Genomic DNA, 16,733 nt, shown 5'->3' with positions numbered 1-16,733 from the left:
CCTCGCCAAAGACCATCCCCACCCCATTTAGCAGAGGTGAGCTGCTGAAGAATCCTACAGGGAAACCCACTTTTAAACTGTAATCCTGGAAATGCTTACTCCTGAGCTATTCTAGTGACAACCATGTCTGACTCAGAGTTACACAAGTGCTTTTCCTTCTGCAAAAGAGCAGTGTTTCCAGAACATCCACTGCAGGTCTTAACAGGAGCTCAAGAGATACCTCAAGTGTCCAGGTAATGTAGTGAATAATAAAGACTCTGTGGATTTTACAAGGGCCTGTAGTGACAGAATGAGTGGGAACAGCTTTAAACTGGAAGGGGTAAGGTTTAGATTAGTCGTGCCTGCCACATCCCTGGAGGTGTTCAAAGCCAGGTCGGATGGGGCTTTGAGGAGCCTGATCTGGTGGGAGGTGTTCCTGTCCATGGCAGGGGGGTTGGAACTGGATGGGCTTTAAGGTCCCTTCCAACTCAAAACATTCTATGACTCTATTTAACAGTCATTTCATTAAATGGGAAATAGTATTGTTATTAGGGAAGAAAAGTGACGTTACCTACAGGGTGAGTTCTCTGCTTGCCTTGGAGCATCTCTCTTTCTTTGTGGTAGCCATCATGAAAGTTGGTGAGAAACTCGTCTGCAGAGCTTCTCATCTACTTCATCAGAGCTCCCCAGAACTGCTATTACTCATGTGCAAAGGTTTAACTTTGTATTTTTTTTAGAGCTTCAATACAGTGCCTGTCTTAGCTGAGCAGGTCGTGTATCTTCCTCCTGCTGCCGAGATACGTAATCATTAATTACGTGGGAGCCAGTTTTCAGAAAAAATAATGCAGTTACTACCCTAGTTGACTTCAGCAAGCTCTTCAGATACACACTGTCCTTAAAGATAATTCCAGTTGGTACTCTTACAGGCTGTAAAACTAGCAGTATATGCTACCAACTTACTCTGTGATAAATAAATAGACTCCAGAAGAATTGTCAGTAAAAGTAACAATATGTTTCTGTTTCAAATTAGTATGACTTTATCAACTGCCACAAAGAAACACAGTCTATTGTCCAGAAATAATTTATTCATCAACAATAAAACACTGAATAGAAAAAGCCTTGTAAATAAAACTATATATATAATGCTTTTTTTTATTTGATACTTCACAAAAAACACTACAGACAGTAACAAAATAATCCAATTAATATTAAAAATTACAAATTATAACTGTCACTCTTCATTTATCATGTTTTATTAACAATGCAAAGGTCATTTGTTTACATATTATAGTTTTACTTGATTTCATTAAATTGTTTCTTAAAACGTTTGAAGCAATTTGTTGTTTGCCCCATCATTTATAACATCTATAAGTATATCAATAAACAATATAACAGCTCTGAGAAAGATATGCAGACTGTTCAATGGTAAGTAGTCTACCAGAGGTTGTTTAGTGGGAAAGCAGGAAGAAATCACAACTGAATTGGGACAGAGGTCAACACATTGAAGAGAAATAATATTTGGGAAACAATTACATATTTTCCATTGCCCGTTTAGTAATATGATCTCTTTCAAGCTCCGATTTCTCCTGTTTTAGATACTCTAGCACCTTTGCTAGCATATCCTCATCCAGGTACTGCCTGTTTTGTGTGTCATCGGTGTCCCCAGCCATGGAAAGCCTTTTGCTGAGTGAAGCCAACTTTACTGCCTCCTGTGTTCCCAGATGACTTAGGTGATCTCTGATGGCCTGCTCCAGCTGGTCATCTTCCTGCAGGTCACTTTCAGAAGCTGGAACTGGGACTCGTTTCATCTGGTTCATATTGATGACTTCAGGATATTTTGCCAACACCTTTGCTAAGTAATCAGCCAGCTCTTCATCCTTCTCATTCAGTTTCTCATACTCCATTTGTCGCCTTTCCAAACCATTCATCCAGGCAGCTTTAGGAAACGGGTGTCCTTTCAATCTTCTGGGAATGTAAGACAGTCTTGGCAAATCATTTTCTTGATTAAGACGATTTAGTAAGAAGGAGGGATTCTGATTAGCTAAATTGTCAGTTCCCAGAAGACTGACAATATCTTCGATATTGAGGTCTTCAGGTAGATTTTCTGGAATAACATTAAGAGGCTGCTTCATGTACCCATTTTTAGAGTTTATATTGTTTTTAAATATATCGCTCTGTCCTAGATTAGTTTCAGTGATCTCGTCAAGGTCTTCTGGGAATTCTACTTCCTTCTCAGCTTCCAGCCTTTCGCTCTGAAGCTGCTTTTTTTCTCCAGCTTTAAGCATGTCTATTAAGTCCTCAGGAGGAATTTGTAAATTCCTTGAGATTTCTATCAGCTGAGCTATAGATTGAGGGTCGAGTTGCTTATCCAAAAACGCAAGAGCTCTTTTTTCCTCAAGGTCTCCTCCAGTCCTTAATTTCCTATTTCCAGCACCATCCATCAACCTCTTCAGGTAATAATTCATTAACTTTGAAACATCCTCTGACATTTGGTCTTTATTGTCTCTTCTTATCTCATCCTCAAGAAAGCTGAGTTTCCCTGATCTTTTAATTTCATCATCAATCTCCTCTTCATGTTTATCAATTTCCTCCTTGCTATCTTTTATCTCTTCCTGTGTTTGGCTTTCCAATTTTTCCTCTATGGGATTCCAATCTTCTCCTCCAACCACATCTTCATAGGCAATGTTGTTCACTTTATATACATCATCTTCATCATCTGTATACAATTTTTGGTCCTCATCTAGCCTTTCTTTCTTATGGTTGCTAGGTCCTGCCATCTTCCCCAACTCCTGAAACACAGATTCCAGTGTAGCAAGGCTTTGGGGTGTGTATTGCTCTTCCACTATTTCATTAGTACGTTTGAAAGGGCTGTCTCTTGAACTGTCTTCATAGTGTCCAAGTGGCATTCTGAGATATTTCTGCCACCTCTCAGGCCACTTGTAAGCCTCATAATCATCAGTTACTCCAGCTGGAAAGTTGGTATCTGAAGTCAGACCATAAGGTTTATTCTCCTTTGGGCCAACGTTTGACTCTTTCTCAGCTTGCCGCAAGGCTTCCAACATTACCTTAACCCATTGGGACTCATCTTCAGTCAAAGAATCCCTTAAGTTATCCTGTAGGTGAACCTGATCTTTGCTTTCTTTCTGTTGCAGGAGATATGGGACACTCTGATAAGAGTTGTAATCAGGGCTGCTTTCTCCCTTGTTAGTTTGCTTGCGAAGATCTTCTATGTATTCCAGAGCTTTGATCATATCGGGATTTGGGAACCGTTGTAAGTTTTTCATTACATAGTCTGGATCTTTCTGAAGAAGCTGATGCTGCTGGAAGGAAGCTGCATCAACCCAACAGATTTGGACAAAGAAAAAGACGAGAGCGCAGGCTGCTCCAAGCTGCAAGGTTTTAGTTTCTGCCATATTAAAATATTTCCTTGAAATAAAGAAGAAAAAAGAATCAGTTGATATATGGAGACAGACTTACAAAATTGAGAAGGAAAACAGAGATTGTTGTTTTAAACTGGAACTCATTGTGAAGAATACTACCAGTTACTACACATTTTTTTTATTTATTATGGAACCCTAATGTAACTCGTGCATGGAAGCCATATAATTTGGTGGAAATAGGAGTTTTTCTGAATCTTTCCTGAATCTTCCCTATGATTCCTCATTTTACTGGAAACTATTGGTTTCCTATGCTAGAAATTTCTTATCTCTGTGCTCAATGTACTCTATGAACATCAGCTTTCCAAAGGCAGCACCAAAGTATAAAACACAAATCCTATATAGTTCATGAAATGCCCATAGAGGAATCTAAATGTCATTTTGATTACGAAAATGAAGGCTTCAAATGGTGAAATCAGTATATCCTTATATTAAAATGTCACTCAAAATATTAATATTAAAACCACATACAGTACTATTTTGTGAGATTGCTCCACAGGGTATCTAATTTCATGCCAGGGTAATACCCCTGAATGGTGGTAGACTGCAAGGAAATTAATATAATGAAGTGGAGAATGTGGCATATTAAATGACTTGCATGTTGATTTCTGAAAATATGCATCTGACCAAATTGATGAGATTAGGCACTGCTGCAAATGAGGGTACAGCTGCACAAACCCAGTCCTGTGGGAAGCTGAGCACACTCCACCCAGAGAAGAAAAAAATTGCTTTCGCCTATTTCCCAAGAGATGCTCAGGCACTGATGCACTGGGGCCATGAGACAGGTTAGAGACTTTTCTGATACAGTTAAATTAGCTGGTAAAGTACAGCAATGAGAAAGAAATTATAAAAATAGAAACCACTTTGATTAAATGACCTATTTTGGTTCCGTTGATTTTTGGCTTGGTGAAAGTATCCTGATGAGACGGTGTTTCATGACAGACTGAAAAAACTACATATGCCACTATTTACCCACTGCTGTAAGTAGAAAGAGAGCATGAATATGCTCATTTCAGCTCACTTGTAGCATTTTTCCACTCAGGTTTGTTGGGTTTTGTTTTGGTTTTTTTTCCTAACATAATGTGTCTTAAATAAATAATTAAAGCAATATCCATTCAGATAACTGCTTTTTTTTTTTCCTTTCGGTATGCTTGGGCAGACAATTTCCTCAAACATTTCTATCTACTCAAGCCTGGACACATCTGAGCATTGATTTCACAAAGGATTAGTTTAGAACAGCTGGTTAGAGGGTCCCACTCCACAGATCTGAGTTTGCCCTGAGACAAAGCCAACACACCACATCATTTTTTGTCACAAGAAAAAGGCACTAGTCCTGTCCATAAACGTGTATCTCCATGGAAAAAAAAGCACTTTGGTACTTATTGTAGCAAATAAATTAAATCAAGACTTTCTTTTCCAGCAGAGAAACTGGTTATGAATAGAGTTAGTTTGATTAATGCATGAGAAACTGTCCTTTCCGTGGAATGGGGGAAGGGAGAGTTGTTCTGTAATTATCTGCCAGGCACCTCCCACTCACAGAGACCTGGAACTCAACCTCCTTCATGGTGCACAATTATGTAGTGTTAGAGCCTTTGTAAGGCTTGTCATCATTCCATTAAAATAAAAATGTACATAGACAGGCAAAGCTTAGTTTAGTGTTCCACAAGGATGTTGCTCAACTGGATATTTCCTTTGCAGGAATACCAGGTCATTGGCTCCTCTCTAGATATTTGGGGTGTATTTGTCTCAAGATGAATTTTCATTTCTAATTTACTGGGACATGATACCTGAAAGTCTTATCAAAGCAAATGATTTCTTTTTAAAGCTTTGAGTTCAGGTCATAAAGTCTTGTCACGGAATCTACTGCATCACCTAGGGAAAGAGGACTCCTCCCCAGTATTTCAGACCTTAATTCCATATTTTTTTGAGAAAACAGGTGACATTTTATACTGTCAATTAAGACCTATATTAACATTCTCTCCTGTGCTTCTCAAGGGACAATATGCTCCAATGGCTGTTTTCTCTATGGATGGATAATTGTGAAGCTAGCCTGAATGGGGAGTGTATTTTCTCCTCTATTAGCATCTTACAAACAGGAAAACCATCTTTTGGCCAACAAGTGTAGAAGTTTCTATTAACAAAATTAAGCAATTAAGTTCACAATTTAACACATACAAAAGCAATGCAGACTGATAGAAGTTCCCCACAAAACAATAAATCTCCTTTCTGGGATGTTTCCATGGCAGCAGTAATTTTCTCTCTCGATCTCTCTCAGCAGTCATCTCTGATGTGAACCTAATGTTTCCAGTGAAAATTTGCAACGAAAACTTATAAGCTTTCTATACATGAGTCCCTGCTCTGAGAGTCTGAGGGGAAATCCAACAGCAGCTTTCCATAAGGAACAAAAAAGAAGAAGAAATATATCACATTGTCTTCCTCCCATTTACTTTTGCAATAAATAACGCAATTGCAGTAATAGCTAATGCTTCACCGACTACAAGAGACCCAAAACAAGAACAAAATAAGAATGAGGCGAGGGGAAAAGAAAAACCCCAAACGACGAGCAGTTCCGAACGAATATAAGGACTGTTCGTATACATATATATTAGTTAGATTGTGTTTGCATCCAAGGTAACCTCTCGTCCTATATTTTGACACTGCTGAAGTGCTGCGTTGGTGAGCCAGAAACAGAAAATGCTCTGTGAACGACGCTGATATTACAAATATATAGACAAATATATTCTGATAATAGCAACATATTCTATATGGCTCTGCGGTTTATAGCGCTGTTCCACCGCCTGCCGTAGGTCGCTGTCTGACCGGCACCCCCTCCCGCCCCGGCTCCGACCCGGTACCTGCCCGGCCGCTCTCGCCGCCGCCGCCGCCGCCGATTTCAGCACCCGGACAGCGCCCGCTTATAGCGCCCTCCCCGCATGACGTCACCGCGCCCGCAGCCCCGCCCACGGCCGCGGGGGGAGGGGGGGAGGGGGAAGGGAAAGGGAAAGGGAAAGGGAAAGGGAAAGGGAAAGGGAAAGGGAAAGGGAAAGGGAAAGGGAAAGGGAAAGGGAAAGGGAAAGGGAAAGGGAAAGGGAAAGGGAAGAGAAGGGAAGGGGAAGGGGAAGGGAAGGGAAGGGAAAGGAAGGGAAGGGAAGGGAAGGGAAGGGAAGGGAAGGGGAAGGGAAGGGAAGGGAAAGGAAGGGAAGGGAAGGGAAGGGAAGGGAAGGGAAGGGAAGGGAAGGGAAGGGAAGGGAAGGGAAGGGAAGGGAAGGGAAGGGAAGGGAAGGGAAGGGAAGGGAAGGGAAGGGAAGGGAAGGGAAGGGAAGGGAAGGGAAGGGAAGGGAAGGGAAAGACAAAAAGAAAAGGTAAAAAGACCAAAAGTAGAAGGACAAAAAGGAAAATAAAGGCCAAAAGAAAGGGGAAAAAAGACAAAATAAAAAAGAAGAAAAGGACAAAAAGAAAAGGGAAAAAGAAAAAAGGAGGAAATAAAAAAGGGGAAAGGGAAAAGAGAAAAAACAAAACAGTAAAAGAGAGGATAGAAAGAGGAGGAAAGGAAAAAAAAGAGGGAAAGGGAATAAGATGTAAAGGGGAGGTAAAAGAAATAAGAGAAAAAAATAAGGCAAAAAGAAAAGGATAAAAGAGAAATGAAAATGGTGGAAAAGACTAATGAAAAGGAAAAAGGAGATGAAAGGAAAAAAGGGGAAAAGGAAAGAAAAAGTATAAAAAGAAAAGAAAAAAAGGAGAAAATAGAAAAAAGGGGGAAAATAGGGAAAATTAAAAAGAATACCAAAAAAATAAAAGAGAGGGAAGAAAGAAAGACTGTAAAAGGGGAAAAAAGAGGTGGGAAAGAAAAAAACTGAAAATGGCAGGTAAAAAAGAAATAAGGCAAAAAAGAAAAGGGGGAAAAAGATAGAAAAGGAAAAAAGATGAAAAGGAGAAAGACCAACAGACAAAAAAAAGAGAAAAGACAAAAAGAAAAGGAAGAAAGACTAAAGAAAAGGAGAAAAGACATAACGAAAAAGTTGAAAAAGGATGAAAAGAAAAGGGGAAAAGGGAAAAAAAGGAGGAAATAAAAAAATGGAAAAAGGGAAAAATGGGGAAAAGAGAAAAAAACCCAAAACAATAAATGAGACCGTAGAAAGAGGAGGAAAGTGGAAAAAAGAGGGGGAAAGGGAACAAGATGAAAAGGGAAGGTAGAAAAGAAATAAGGCAAAAAAAGAAAGGAGGGAAAAAATAGATTTTAAAAAAATCTTTCTTTCTTCCTTCTCCCTCCCTTTTATTTTTTTTTTTTGGTCTTTTTTCTTTTCTCTATTTTCCTCTTTTTTTCTTTTCTCTGTTTTTCCTCTTTTTTATTTTTTTATTTCTTTTTTACCTGCCCTTTTCATCTTTTTTCCTTCTCCCTCTTTTTTCTCCTTTCCTCCTTTCTATCCCCTCTTTTATTGTTTTGGGTTTTTTTCTCTTTTCCCCATTTTTCCTTTTTTCCTTTTTTTTTATTTTCCTCTTTTTTTTCTTTTTCCCTTTTCTTTTTCTCATTTTTACTTTCTCTTTTTTTTAATCTTTTTTTGTTGTCTTTTTTCCCCTTTCTTTTGGTCTTTTTTTTCTATTTTGTCTTTCTTCTTTTAGTCTTTTTTTTCTTTCTATTTTTGTCTTTTGTTTTTGTCTTTCTTGCATTTCTTTTTGTCCTTCCATTTCTTTTTGTCCTTTTCCTTTTTATCTTTCTTTTTTTTATTTTTGTCTTTTTTCCTTTCTTTAGTCATTCTTCCTTTTGTTTTTGTCTTTTCTCTTTTTCTTTTAGTCTTCTCTCTTTTGTCCTTTCTTTGTCTTTCTTCCTTTTCTTTTTGTCTTTTTTCCTTTTCCTCTCTCTTCTTTCTTTTTATTTTTATCTTTTCCCTCTTAATTTTTGTCTTTTTTCTCCTCTTTTCCCCTTTTATCTCTTTTTTTCCCCCTTTTCTTTTTTGCCTTATTTCTTTTTACCTGCCCTTTTCAGCTTTTTCCCTCTTTTTCCCCCTTTTCCATTCTTTCTTTCTTCCCTCTCTTTTATTTTTTTTGGGGGGGTGGGTGTTCTTTTTCCTATTTTTCCTCTTTTTTATTTTCTCCTTTTTTTTCTTTTCTTTTTATCTTTTTTCTTTTCTTTCCCCCTTTTTTCCTTTCCTTTTGTCTCTTTTTCCCTTTTCTTTTGTCTTTTTCCCCCTTGTCATTTGTGCCTTTTTTCCTTTTCATTTTGTTTTTTACCTCCAATAAATGTTACAAAATTAAATTGATGTAAGAACAGCAAGGTAGAAATAAGTGAAGCTGTGAACACAGATAAAAGGACTATCCTTGCTGCATTTGTTGTAGTTGGAATGGAGATTTGGAAGCCTCTTGTTTCACCTCATACACAGTTGTCTGTAAAACAGGACCAGTTTTGGTGTTGCAACTCTTCAGCAGCAACTTTATTCAGACCCCAGACACCATCCCAAATGCTCACTTTCATCACTGGACCCAGAACGAAAAGAGGCGAAAGCTAAGTTACATTAGGAGCCACAATAGTATGCTTTAAGATAGGAAATGAAAAGGCATGTGCTGCACTAAGGAGAAAGCAAGGTCCAAATGGACCATGGTCTACCCTGAGCAGCTGGGAGCTGTATCGCTAAACATCACACCTTCCTTGAGCCCAGCTCGGAACGCCCACAAAACAGACAGATGCAGATATCACTATCAGTAATACACTTGAGTCCCTTGAGAAAATATTCACCATGATCAAAACAAAACAAACAAAATTTTTTTAAAAAGGAAAATATTAGTTCAGATTTTCAGGAATTTTCTTGTGCCTCTGTATGTGTTTTCAACAGACTTGTGTGCATTCTGCCACCAAACATTTATCTAGCAAATTCTGTCCCACAAAATCATCCTGCTGTCCCCAGCCATTGATCCCTGATCTTCAGCACCAGTGCGTGGTTCAGGCAACTCACTAATCAGCACATGAGCACTCCTTTGCTCCTTAACCCCTTGAGGTTTACAGCAGGTGAAGTGGGCCAGATAATTAGCATAGGCCTCTACTATGGCTATTTTGGGTTCAGTGGATAAAATTTACCAAAGGGTATCTGCAATTCAGCTGTCAATTTTATTCCACATCAAAAAGTGTTGCATGGCCTTTGTGCTTATGATTGATTGCATCCACACAGTCCTGCAAGGAGGGTCTTAGTGAACATACTTTACTTTTCCCCCCACCTTGTGTATGGCATCTTTTCCTCAGCATGAGTCATGCAACAGAAAATTTGATCTGTGCTGTCATTAGAAGTTCCATGGCATTTTGTACAACAGCAACATCACATCATCGCTGAATTTTAGGAAATCGCATTAGAACTAGCTCAACATCAACAGTTTAACCAGAGGATCTTAGTAATCTGGTTTTTCTGAGTGCATTTTGACCATGCTGCATCCTTTTGTGGATCCTGAAACAGACCGGTAATAAGCGCAAGGTTTCCCTGGATGGCTTACCCTGTCACATCCTCTACCTTATGTAGTTATGCATCATGAGGAGCGAAAAGTTAATCAGCCAGCCCTGCATCTTGCATGCTAGTTTAAGGGTAAATAAAGCTTCAGAGAGATTTTATTTCACTTCATGTAAGAAACAAGACAATGGCTGGGTTGCTTAACTTGACTGCAGCAGAGGCGAGAGGACTCCAGCCCCCTCCTACCCAGCTAGAAGATTACTGTCCATGAAGTTAATGGAGAAAGAAAAGTCAGACAACTTGACTTCAGGTAGTAGCAAGGTCTGTCATGAGGTTTGGTGTCATTGTCCTTACGCTCAGCCCCCAGGATGGACCCAGCACTGGCAGGGTGATGGTGGTGACAACTACCCCTGTTCACAGACTGTGGTCTCCCAGTGAGACCTGCCTCCCAGCACGTGCCCAGCTCACCTGAGAAGATGAAGCAGTGATCCTGATGGTATGACCATCCTAGCAGCAATGCACAGCAGCAGGCAGCACACTTGTCTGACTGTTGTGGTTCATTTCTAAACACCAAAATAGTTTGCACTTTGTGCAGTTCACTGCAGCTCTAGCTCTCTCCTCCTCTAATTGATGTCACCAAAGATCAGTACAGCTTAAAAATAAAGCAGGGTTGTGTCAATATTGATTATTCCCCCTCCCCCTTTCTCCGTTTCCAGTGGCAACTAAAAATAATTTACAATTCATTACAGGCATGGCCTTTCTTGCAGAATAAGTGCCATTGTCGCATTTAAAATTCAGTCTGTATCTAACTTGAATATCTGCATCTATTCTGTATCTAATGAGAAGGGGGAGGTTTTGTTTCCTCCAAAAAAAAGTTCATCTGCCACCACAGAGCTAGATTCTTTTAAATCATTTTAATTTTAAAATACTTGAACTCTGCTTGTGTCCAATGTTAGAGCTGTTATCTTGTGCTTATTTTGCATGCTTGAAAGATCAAACATATTTGTATGCAAATATTTATGGTCTCTCTAAGTTCAGTACACAATAAACAGCTCAAATTTCATTACCAAAGCTGTAAGGGGAGGGAAGACTGTAACATTGTAAGGAAACATAAGGGCTTTGTAGTTTGTAACCACAGTCCTTTAAGAGCAGGAGTGTCAAGGCAAGTGACTGGCGGCCGTAGATCACTGGGTTTTATTCCACGCTGCAAAGAGATTAAGTGGGTTCAATGCCAGCCTGACTGACACACCTCCCTGAAGGTTTGCTGTGTGCTTCGGAAGGCCATTTCAAGAATAGATTTTGCTAAGAACAACAAAAAAACCCCCTCAAATCATAACTTTCACCCAACATTCCAACATTTACATGTTCAGAATTTCATGCTGCCTGCATTTAAAAACTTTAAATAGAAAGAGGAGTCTTAGGGCAAGCTTTGACTGCTAGCTCTGAGTGGATGTCCACCTTTGGGCATACCAACACTGCAAGTGTTTTTGTGAGTGTCACTATTCCAGCACAAGCCTCTTGTGCTCTTCATGGGTTCCCTTGTCTGCTTTGTGCTGTCTGAGATCCAGGCACGAGGCTTCCTTGATGCCAGGGGGTGAGTGCCCCTCGGCAAGGACCTGTGTGGGTGCCCAGCCCAAGGAGCTGACCAAGACAGCGTGGCAGCCTCACTGAGGGCACCTCACAGGCTCTCCCTCCACACATGCACACCAGTCTGCCTTCAGCAGCCAGCCTGGCCCAGCTGCCTAGCCGGCAGCACAATCTCTTACCCCAAACTAAAATTGGTGGTGGTTTATAACAGAAAACACTGCTCTGTGCCTACAGTGGCTCAGCCTTCCTGCACCAGAGCTGGGGTCACCTCAGGTTCAGCTATGCCACCTGCCTCTGAATCCTGCCCCTGAGTCCTGCCCCTGGCTTTGTCACCTCTGGAAGTGCCTTTCATTTTCTCACTGTTCCTGCCTCCCTGCCCAATGACCTACACTTACTATAGAATGCCTCAAGCGTGGGATTCTTGGGGTCCATCGCACAGCACAGACCTTCTGATCATGGCAGGTGGATGGGACCTATCAGCTCAGCTAGGACTGGAGGCAGAGAGAAGTCTCCGCTGCAAGGGCTGTCTAGAAGCAATGAAGAAGTTTACTGTTACACTTATTCCAGTGCAGCCTCCAGTTTGAGTACCATGAACAGGAATAGCAAAACACCAACACATTATGGAGTATATGTCTTCTCGTGTAACCAGGGAATTATTTTTATCTCCAGGCCTCCTCCACATACATACTCACATATTTTCTTGCGTGGAGTTTCAAGGCTGTTCTTAAGCCTGTGACATCTGCTTACCAACATTCAGTGTAAAAATATCAGTATCTGCTCTGCATAGCTGTTCTGAGAGCTACGTTTACCAGCCAGTAAAGATCAAAAGCCTCCTGGGAGCTGGCTGGATCAAATTGTCATGATTTCAGCACTGCTTTGCGTCAGACAGCAGAATTTAAAGTCAAAACACAAATAGTTTAGCGAGGAAGACAATGCAAAGCCCTGAGTCATACCCTGCTGAGAGTGAGGAGAACAGATTAATAGACAGCAAACATGAATGAAAGCCAGCGGCTCATTTCAGTCATGCGGCCGCTTCTGAAACTGAAAATAGGATTTATTTTTAGTCGCTGAGCATGAAAAGAGGATTTCTTTGCACCTTACCAAGGAGAAGTTGAGAGAAGAGTTTTAATTAGCATGGGGCAGACACCCCTTTCCTTGACACCCAGAGGGCTCAGTGTGCTCAGGGAAGTTTTGATGCCCACAAGCTGCTTTAAAGATGCATCACCCACGAGACTCATGGCCCACCAACTTTTAGCATCATCCGAATCCAGAAGATGCAGCCTGTATTCCAGCCCCAGCCAACTTTCCTTTGCCAAAGTTGAGTCAAATAAAATGATGACTGCTTATAACCAGGCTGTATCTTTGCTAGGAGCTGCACTGCTCCCCACTGCTGACTCATGGGGGAAGGAGACAAAATAGACATGGCTTGGTAGCTGCAGAAAATGCCCCAAAGCATTAGAGATTACTTAGCCAAAACCCCGCAGACCTTCAAAGCAGCTGTGGTAGCAGCAGCAACCAGCAAAACCACTTTGCTTCCACTATTCCAAGTGCCTGCCTGTGCAAAGCTCCTTGGCTGATGCGAGGGTCCAACCTAGGGTGAGGGTACAACAGGGTGTCTGGGTCAGCCAAGATTGTCCTTCAGTAATGTTTTTTCATGAGAGAACACAAGGGTTATACATGGGAGTGAAAAAAAAGTCAGAATTTTCTGTGTGCACATTTATGTGATTTTTCATTTTAAATAAACAGAAGTGATTTCACAGCTGTACATAAGGTTAGTTACATTATGTAGTCCTCTGCTAAATCATTTCAGTAATTCTGCTCTGCAGAATCTTCATGATCTTGGGTCTAAGCTTTTTCTATCCCTGACTTATATTAAAGCCTCATTAATTTTCACACTAATCATTCATAAACATGAAAAAGCTCAGTGATTTTGGATCTCCCTGTCTCTGGCAGAAAACATCCATTTTGTTACCTTCTGCCTTGCCTGGAGACACATGATAGGACTCAGAACAGCAAAACTGCCACTCCAAAATTAAGACTCCCGTTCTTACTCTTTCTTGAGAAACCAGTCATTCTCAAAGCATGAAGCCATACGCTTGTGTTACTTCAAATGGGCAAATTTCTTCCATCCCCAAGCCATTACGGCAACGGGTCCTTTAGCAACAAAGCATGCTAATGCTAGGAGGGGAAAAATCCACGCTCCATTTCCTTGCCATAACACATTATCACAATTTTCTCTTTCATTGCCTTTGCTTGTGTCATTAGTTTCACTGGTGCCATTATGGCCTTTTTTGTGGCCATAGGTTTGTCCTTTACTGCTTAACAAGTATGTGCCTACATATATTCCAACCCTTCTGCTATAGTAAGCTATATAGATCTGGGTCAAAACCAAATTTAGCATTTGATCACGAAGGAGACAGAAATAGAAAGAGCCTCAATGCAAGGCACAGCACAGAGCCAATATTGTAGAACTTCTTCCTGGAAACAACTTCAGCCAAGAGGAAGGCAAACGGTTTGATTTGGTAGCTTGTGTGGACAAGGCAGAACCACTTCATGTCATGCCCCTATTTTAATACATGTACTAAATTAAAAATTAATTTAATACAAACATGAGTGTTGACATCAAAACAAGAGCAAAAATTCATATCATCCCATGCAGTTATAGCTATTAACATTTGCCACATCAGCATTAAAGCAAAGAGCTTATGTTTTCAGGGTTGAACTATACTGACTTTCAATTTCAGGATATACAGCCTGGGAGAGCTGGCTGGCTTCAATTGCATCTTTGGTAATTTAGTGATTGTAGGATCGAGGCAAGGCCAGAACTTCAGCTAAAAGAGCAGAAGAGATGTAGGGTTAATCATTTACATCCCAGCCTTGCACCAGCCTCCTGCCTGGCCAGTCTGTCTGCTTCAAGCAGCTCTGGATGGGGCTGGGGTGGGAGCCAGAGGGTGGGTACAGCCGGGGACATGGCACATGTCCATCCACTGAAAAGATTAAAAGCCCTGTTAACATCTATAATTTGTTTTTTCTTATTGCTCAATCCTGAAAAGGTTCCAGGCTAGGAAAAAGAGTGCTAGGCCGGCTGCTCCCTTTTCTAGCAAAAGTCAAAATGTGAATGATGGTATCGTTTCTCAAATAAGCTACAATCCATGTGACAACTAGTAACACCCCTACAAGCTGGGAAGAACATTTGCTTGGACCTCCAAACTATTTTAGATAGCAGTCTTGTATCTCTCGCTCAGCTATCAGAGCCTTGACTGGCAAGTAAAATCCATATGATCAGGTGAAAGTGCTGTGATTTTCCCCTAAGGCACATACTTTCTGCCTGGTACACCTTGCTGGTAAGTGCCTGAGAAGGGCTGAGTCTCCCAATGCTCCTGCTTTGCTTTTCTTCCAAACCCTGGGCCAATCCACCCAGCCACCCACCAGCTGGGTTGTATGGAGACCGGCTCTAGGCTGAGATACCACCGCTGAGTAAAGGCAGATGTGCACCAACACACTGACTGGCTTTTTTCCTCAGGCAGGAAAATGGTAATGTAACAAATAACCTGGGGAAGAGACAAATACCCAGTGAGAAAGGACCCCTCACACTGTCTTGTCTGAACATTAGCCCAAACAGCTTATGGCTACAGGCATCTTGCTGAGCAGTCCCAGCTGAAGCACAAGATAGCACTGTGTGATATAAGATCATTTTTCTTCTGCCTGAGAATTAAAAAATTGAGCCAAAAAAAGTGGATACAGGCTGATGAGTAGATGGAGAGCATACATTCTGACCCAGCAAAGACAAAAACACAGCCTCTTTTATAATATATTAAACATAAGCTTTATTTCCAATTGAATGAAATGTACTCAAAACAAACCATTTGTATCCAGGGATCCCTGCAGGCTACAGAAGACTTGTCATGAAAAGAGCTGCTTCAGTGCTGGGCTAATAATTCAGATTCAATGGGATTCGAATCTGAAAGTAAACAGACATGTTATTGTATTTCTCCCCAAATCTGCAGCATCTTTACTCCAGAAATTTTCTCCCAGATACATTTGAGAATCAAACATGAACTCTATAGACCCTGTTTACTCCTGTCTTGTCAGCCAGAATGTGCAACAGGGCCATGGCTGCAGGAAATGCACTTCTCCAGCAGGATGCGACTGAGTTATTGGCTTCCATATGCAAGTGCTCACACTGAAAAAGCCCTTTTACTTTCATATAGGGCTTTTAAATTGAGTGAGGAAAAAACAACTTCTGTTGCCACACACATCACATGAGCATTGGGACAACCGAGATAGTATTGTTTTGTCTTTGCCTGATGGCAGCAACATGGATTTATGTGATGCTGGCAGTGCTTCCCCAGTTCCATACTCATTCCACAGGCTGAGCAGACTTCCCAGGAACAAGGACACCACACAGGACCAGAGCCAGGGCTCCTCATGAGACTCAGATCCATCCATTTTTACTCTTACCACTGTGATTTTTCTACCTCTTCAATTTTATCACCTCAGCAAACTGTTCGCCTGTCCCTAAAACCAAACCAATTTTCAGTGATGACCTCCTCATTACAAGGCAATGTGGTGGGGAAAGGTCTGGATCAGCATGATACATTTTCCACCAGACTTGTAGCTCTTACCTTTGTTTTGAAGCAACCCAGGAGCTGCTCACGAATGCAAACTGCATCCCCCAAGGACTCAGTAGCCATCTTCTGAACAATGACAGATATCCTGTCATCTGTATCTACTGCATTCAGCAGGATGCTGGATCCAAAAGAAGTGTTCTGTTTCCCCCAAAAGAAACTGTTTGAAATTCAAGGCCAAAACCAATGCATTGCATTGCAGCTGTATAAAACCAGGTCGCAAAGCACTGCAGTGAATTACTGTCAGCCTTACCTAGAGCATGGCTTTCATATGCACCTGCATAGACATGGACTCAACAGGGGGCTTTTTGACTGTGGCTTTCCACCAGTTTAGCTCACAGCTGAACCAAAAGGCCAGATACTACATCTTGCTCTGGAGATGTTGCCTGAAGAACTAAATGGCTTGTTTGTCCATGCAGGGGGTTGTCACCGTCTGTTGCAGATGTAATATTGATGAGGTTCTCAATTTTGCATAACTATATCATGATATTATTATATGAAAACCAAAACCAAACACAACCCCCTTCTGGGCTGATGTTGCTTGAATGTTTGTTGAAGTGGTATCTTCTCAGCTTCTCCTGATGTGCTTCTGCCTGTTGCAGTGTCTGTACATCACATTCCACATGGCATCATACTGCTGTTTGGCTTCTCTCTCAGACTACAGCTGCAGA

The 16,733-nt window shown here is 41.1% G+C and overlaps 1 protein-coding gene across 2 annotated transcripts; it reads right to left on the bottom strand.

Annotated features, from left to right (window-relative positions):
* Positions 1-1,053: 1,053 nt before the first annotated feature.
* SCG2 (secretogranin II) lies at positions 1,054-6,371 on the bottom strand. Of its 2 annotated transcripts, none has more exons than XM_069864707.1 (2): positions 6,272-6,331; positions 1,054-3,405 (listed from the first exon to the last, which is right to left on the bottom strand). In XM_069864707.1, exon 2 carries the CDS (start codon positions 3,390-3,392, stop codon positions 1,509-1,511), a length of 1,884 nt encoding a protein of 627 aa, XP_069720808.1. In that variant the 5' UTR covers positions 3,393-3,405; positions 6,272-6,331; the 3' UTR covers positions 1,054-1,508. The 2 variants fall into 2 exon arrangements, with proteins under 2 accessions (XP_069720808.1, XP_069720807.1); XM_069864706.1 differs by having other exon boundaries at positions 1,055-3,405; positions 6,265-6,371.
* Between the last annotated feature and the right edge of the window lie 10,362 nt (positions 6,372-16,733).

The sequence above is a fragment of the Phaenicophaeus curvirostris genome, chromosome 10 (assembly GCF_032191515.1).
Source record: "Phaenicophaeus curvirostris isolate KB17595 chromosome 10, BPBGC_Pcur_1.0, whole genome shotgun sequence".
In the NCBI taxonomy this organism is placed as follows: domain Eukaryota; kingdom Metazoa; phylum Chordata; class Aves; order Cuculiformes; family Cuculidae; genus Phaenicophaeus; species Phaenicophaeus curvirostris.
This window is presented reverse-complemented; position numbering and strand designations above follow the sequence as displayed.

Coding starts and splice junctions, on each gene's coding strand:
- SCG2 (XM_069864706.1), bottom strand. CDS start 3,392: ATGGCAGAAACTAAAACCTTGCAGCTTGGAGCAGCCTGCGCTCTCGTC.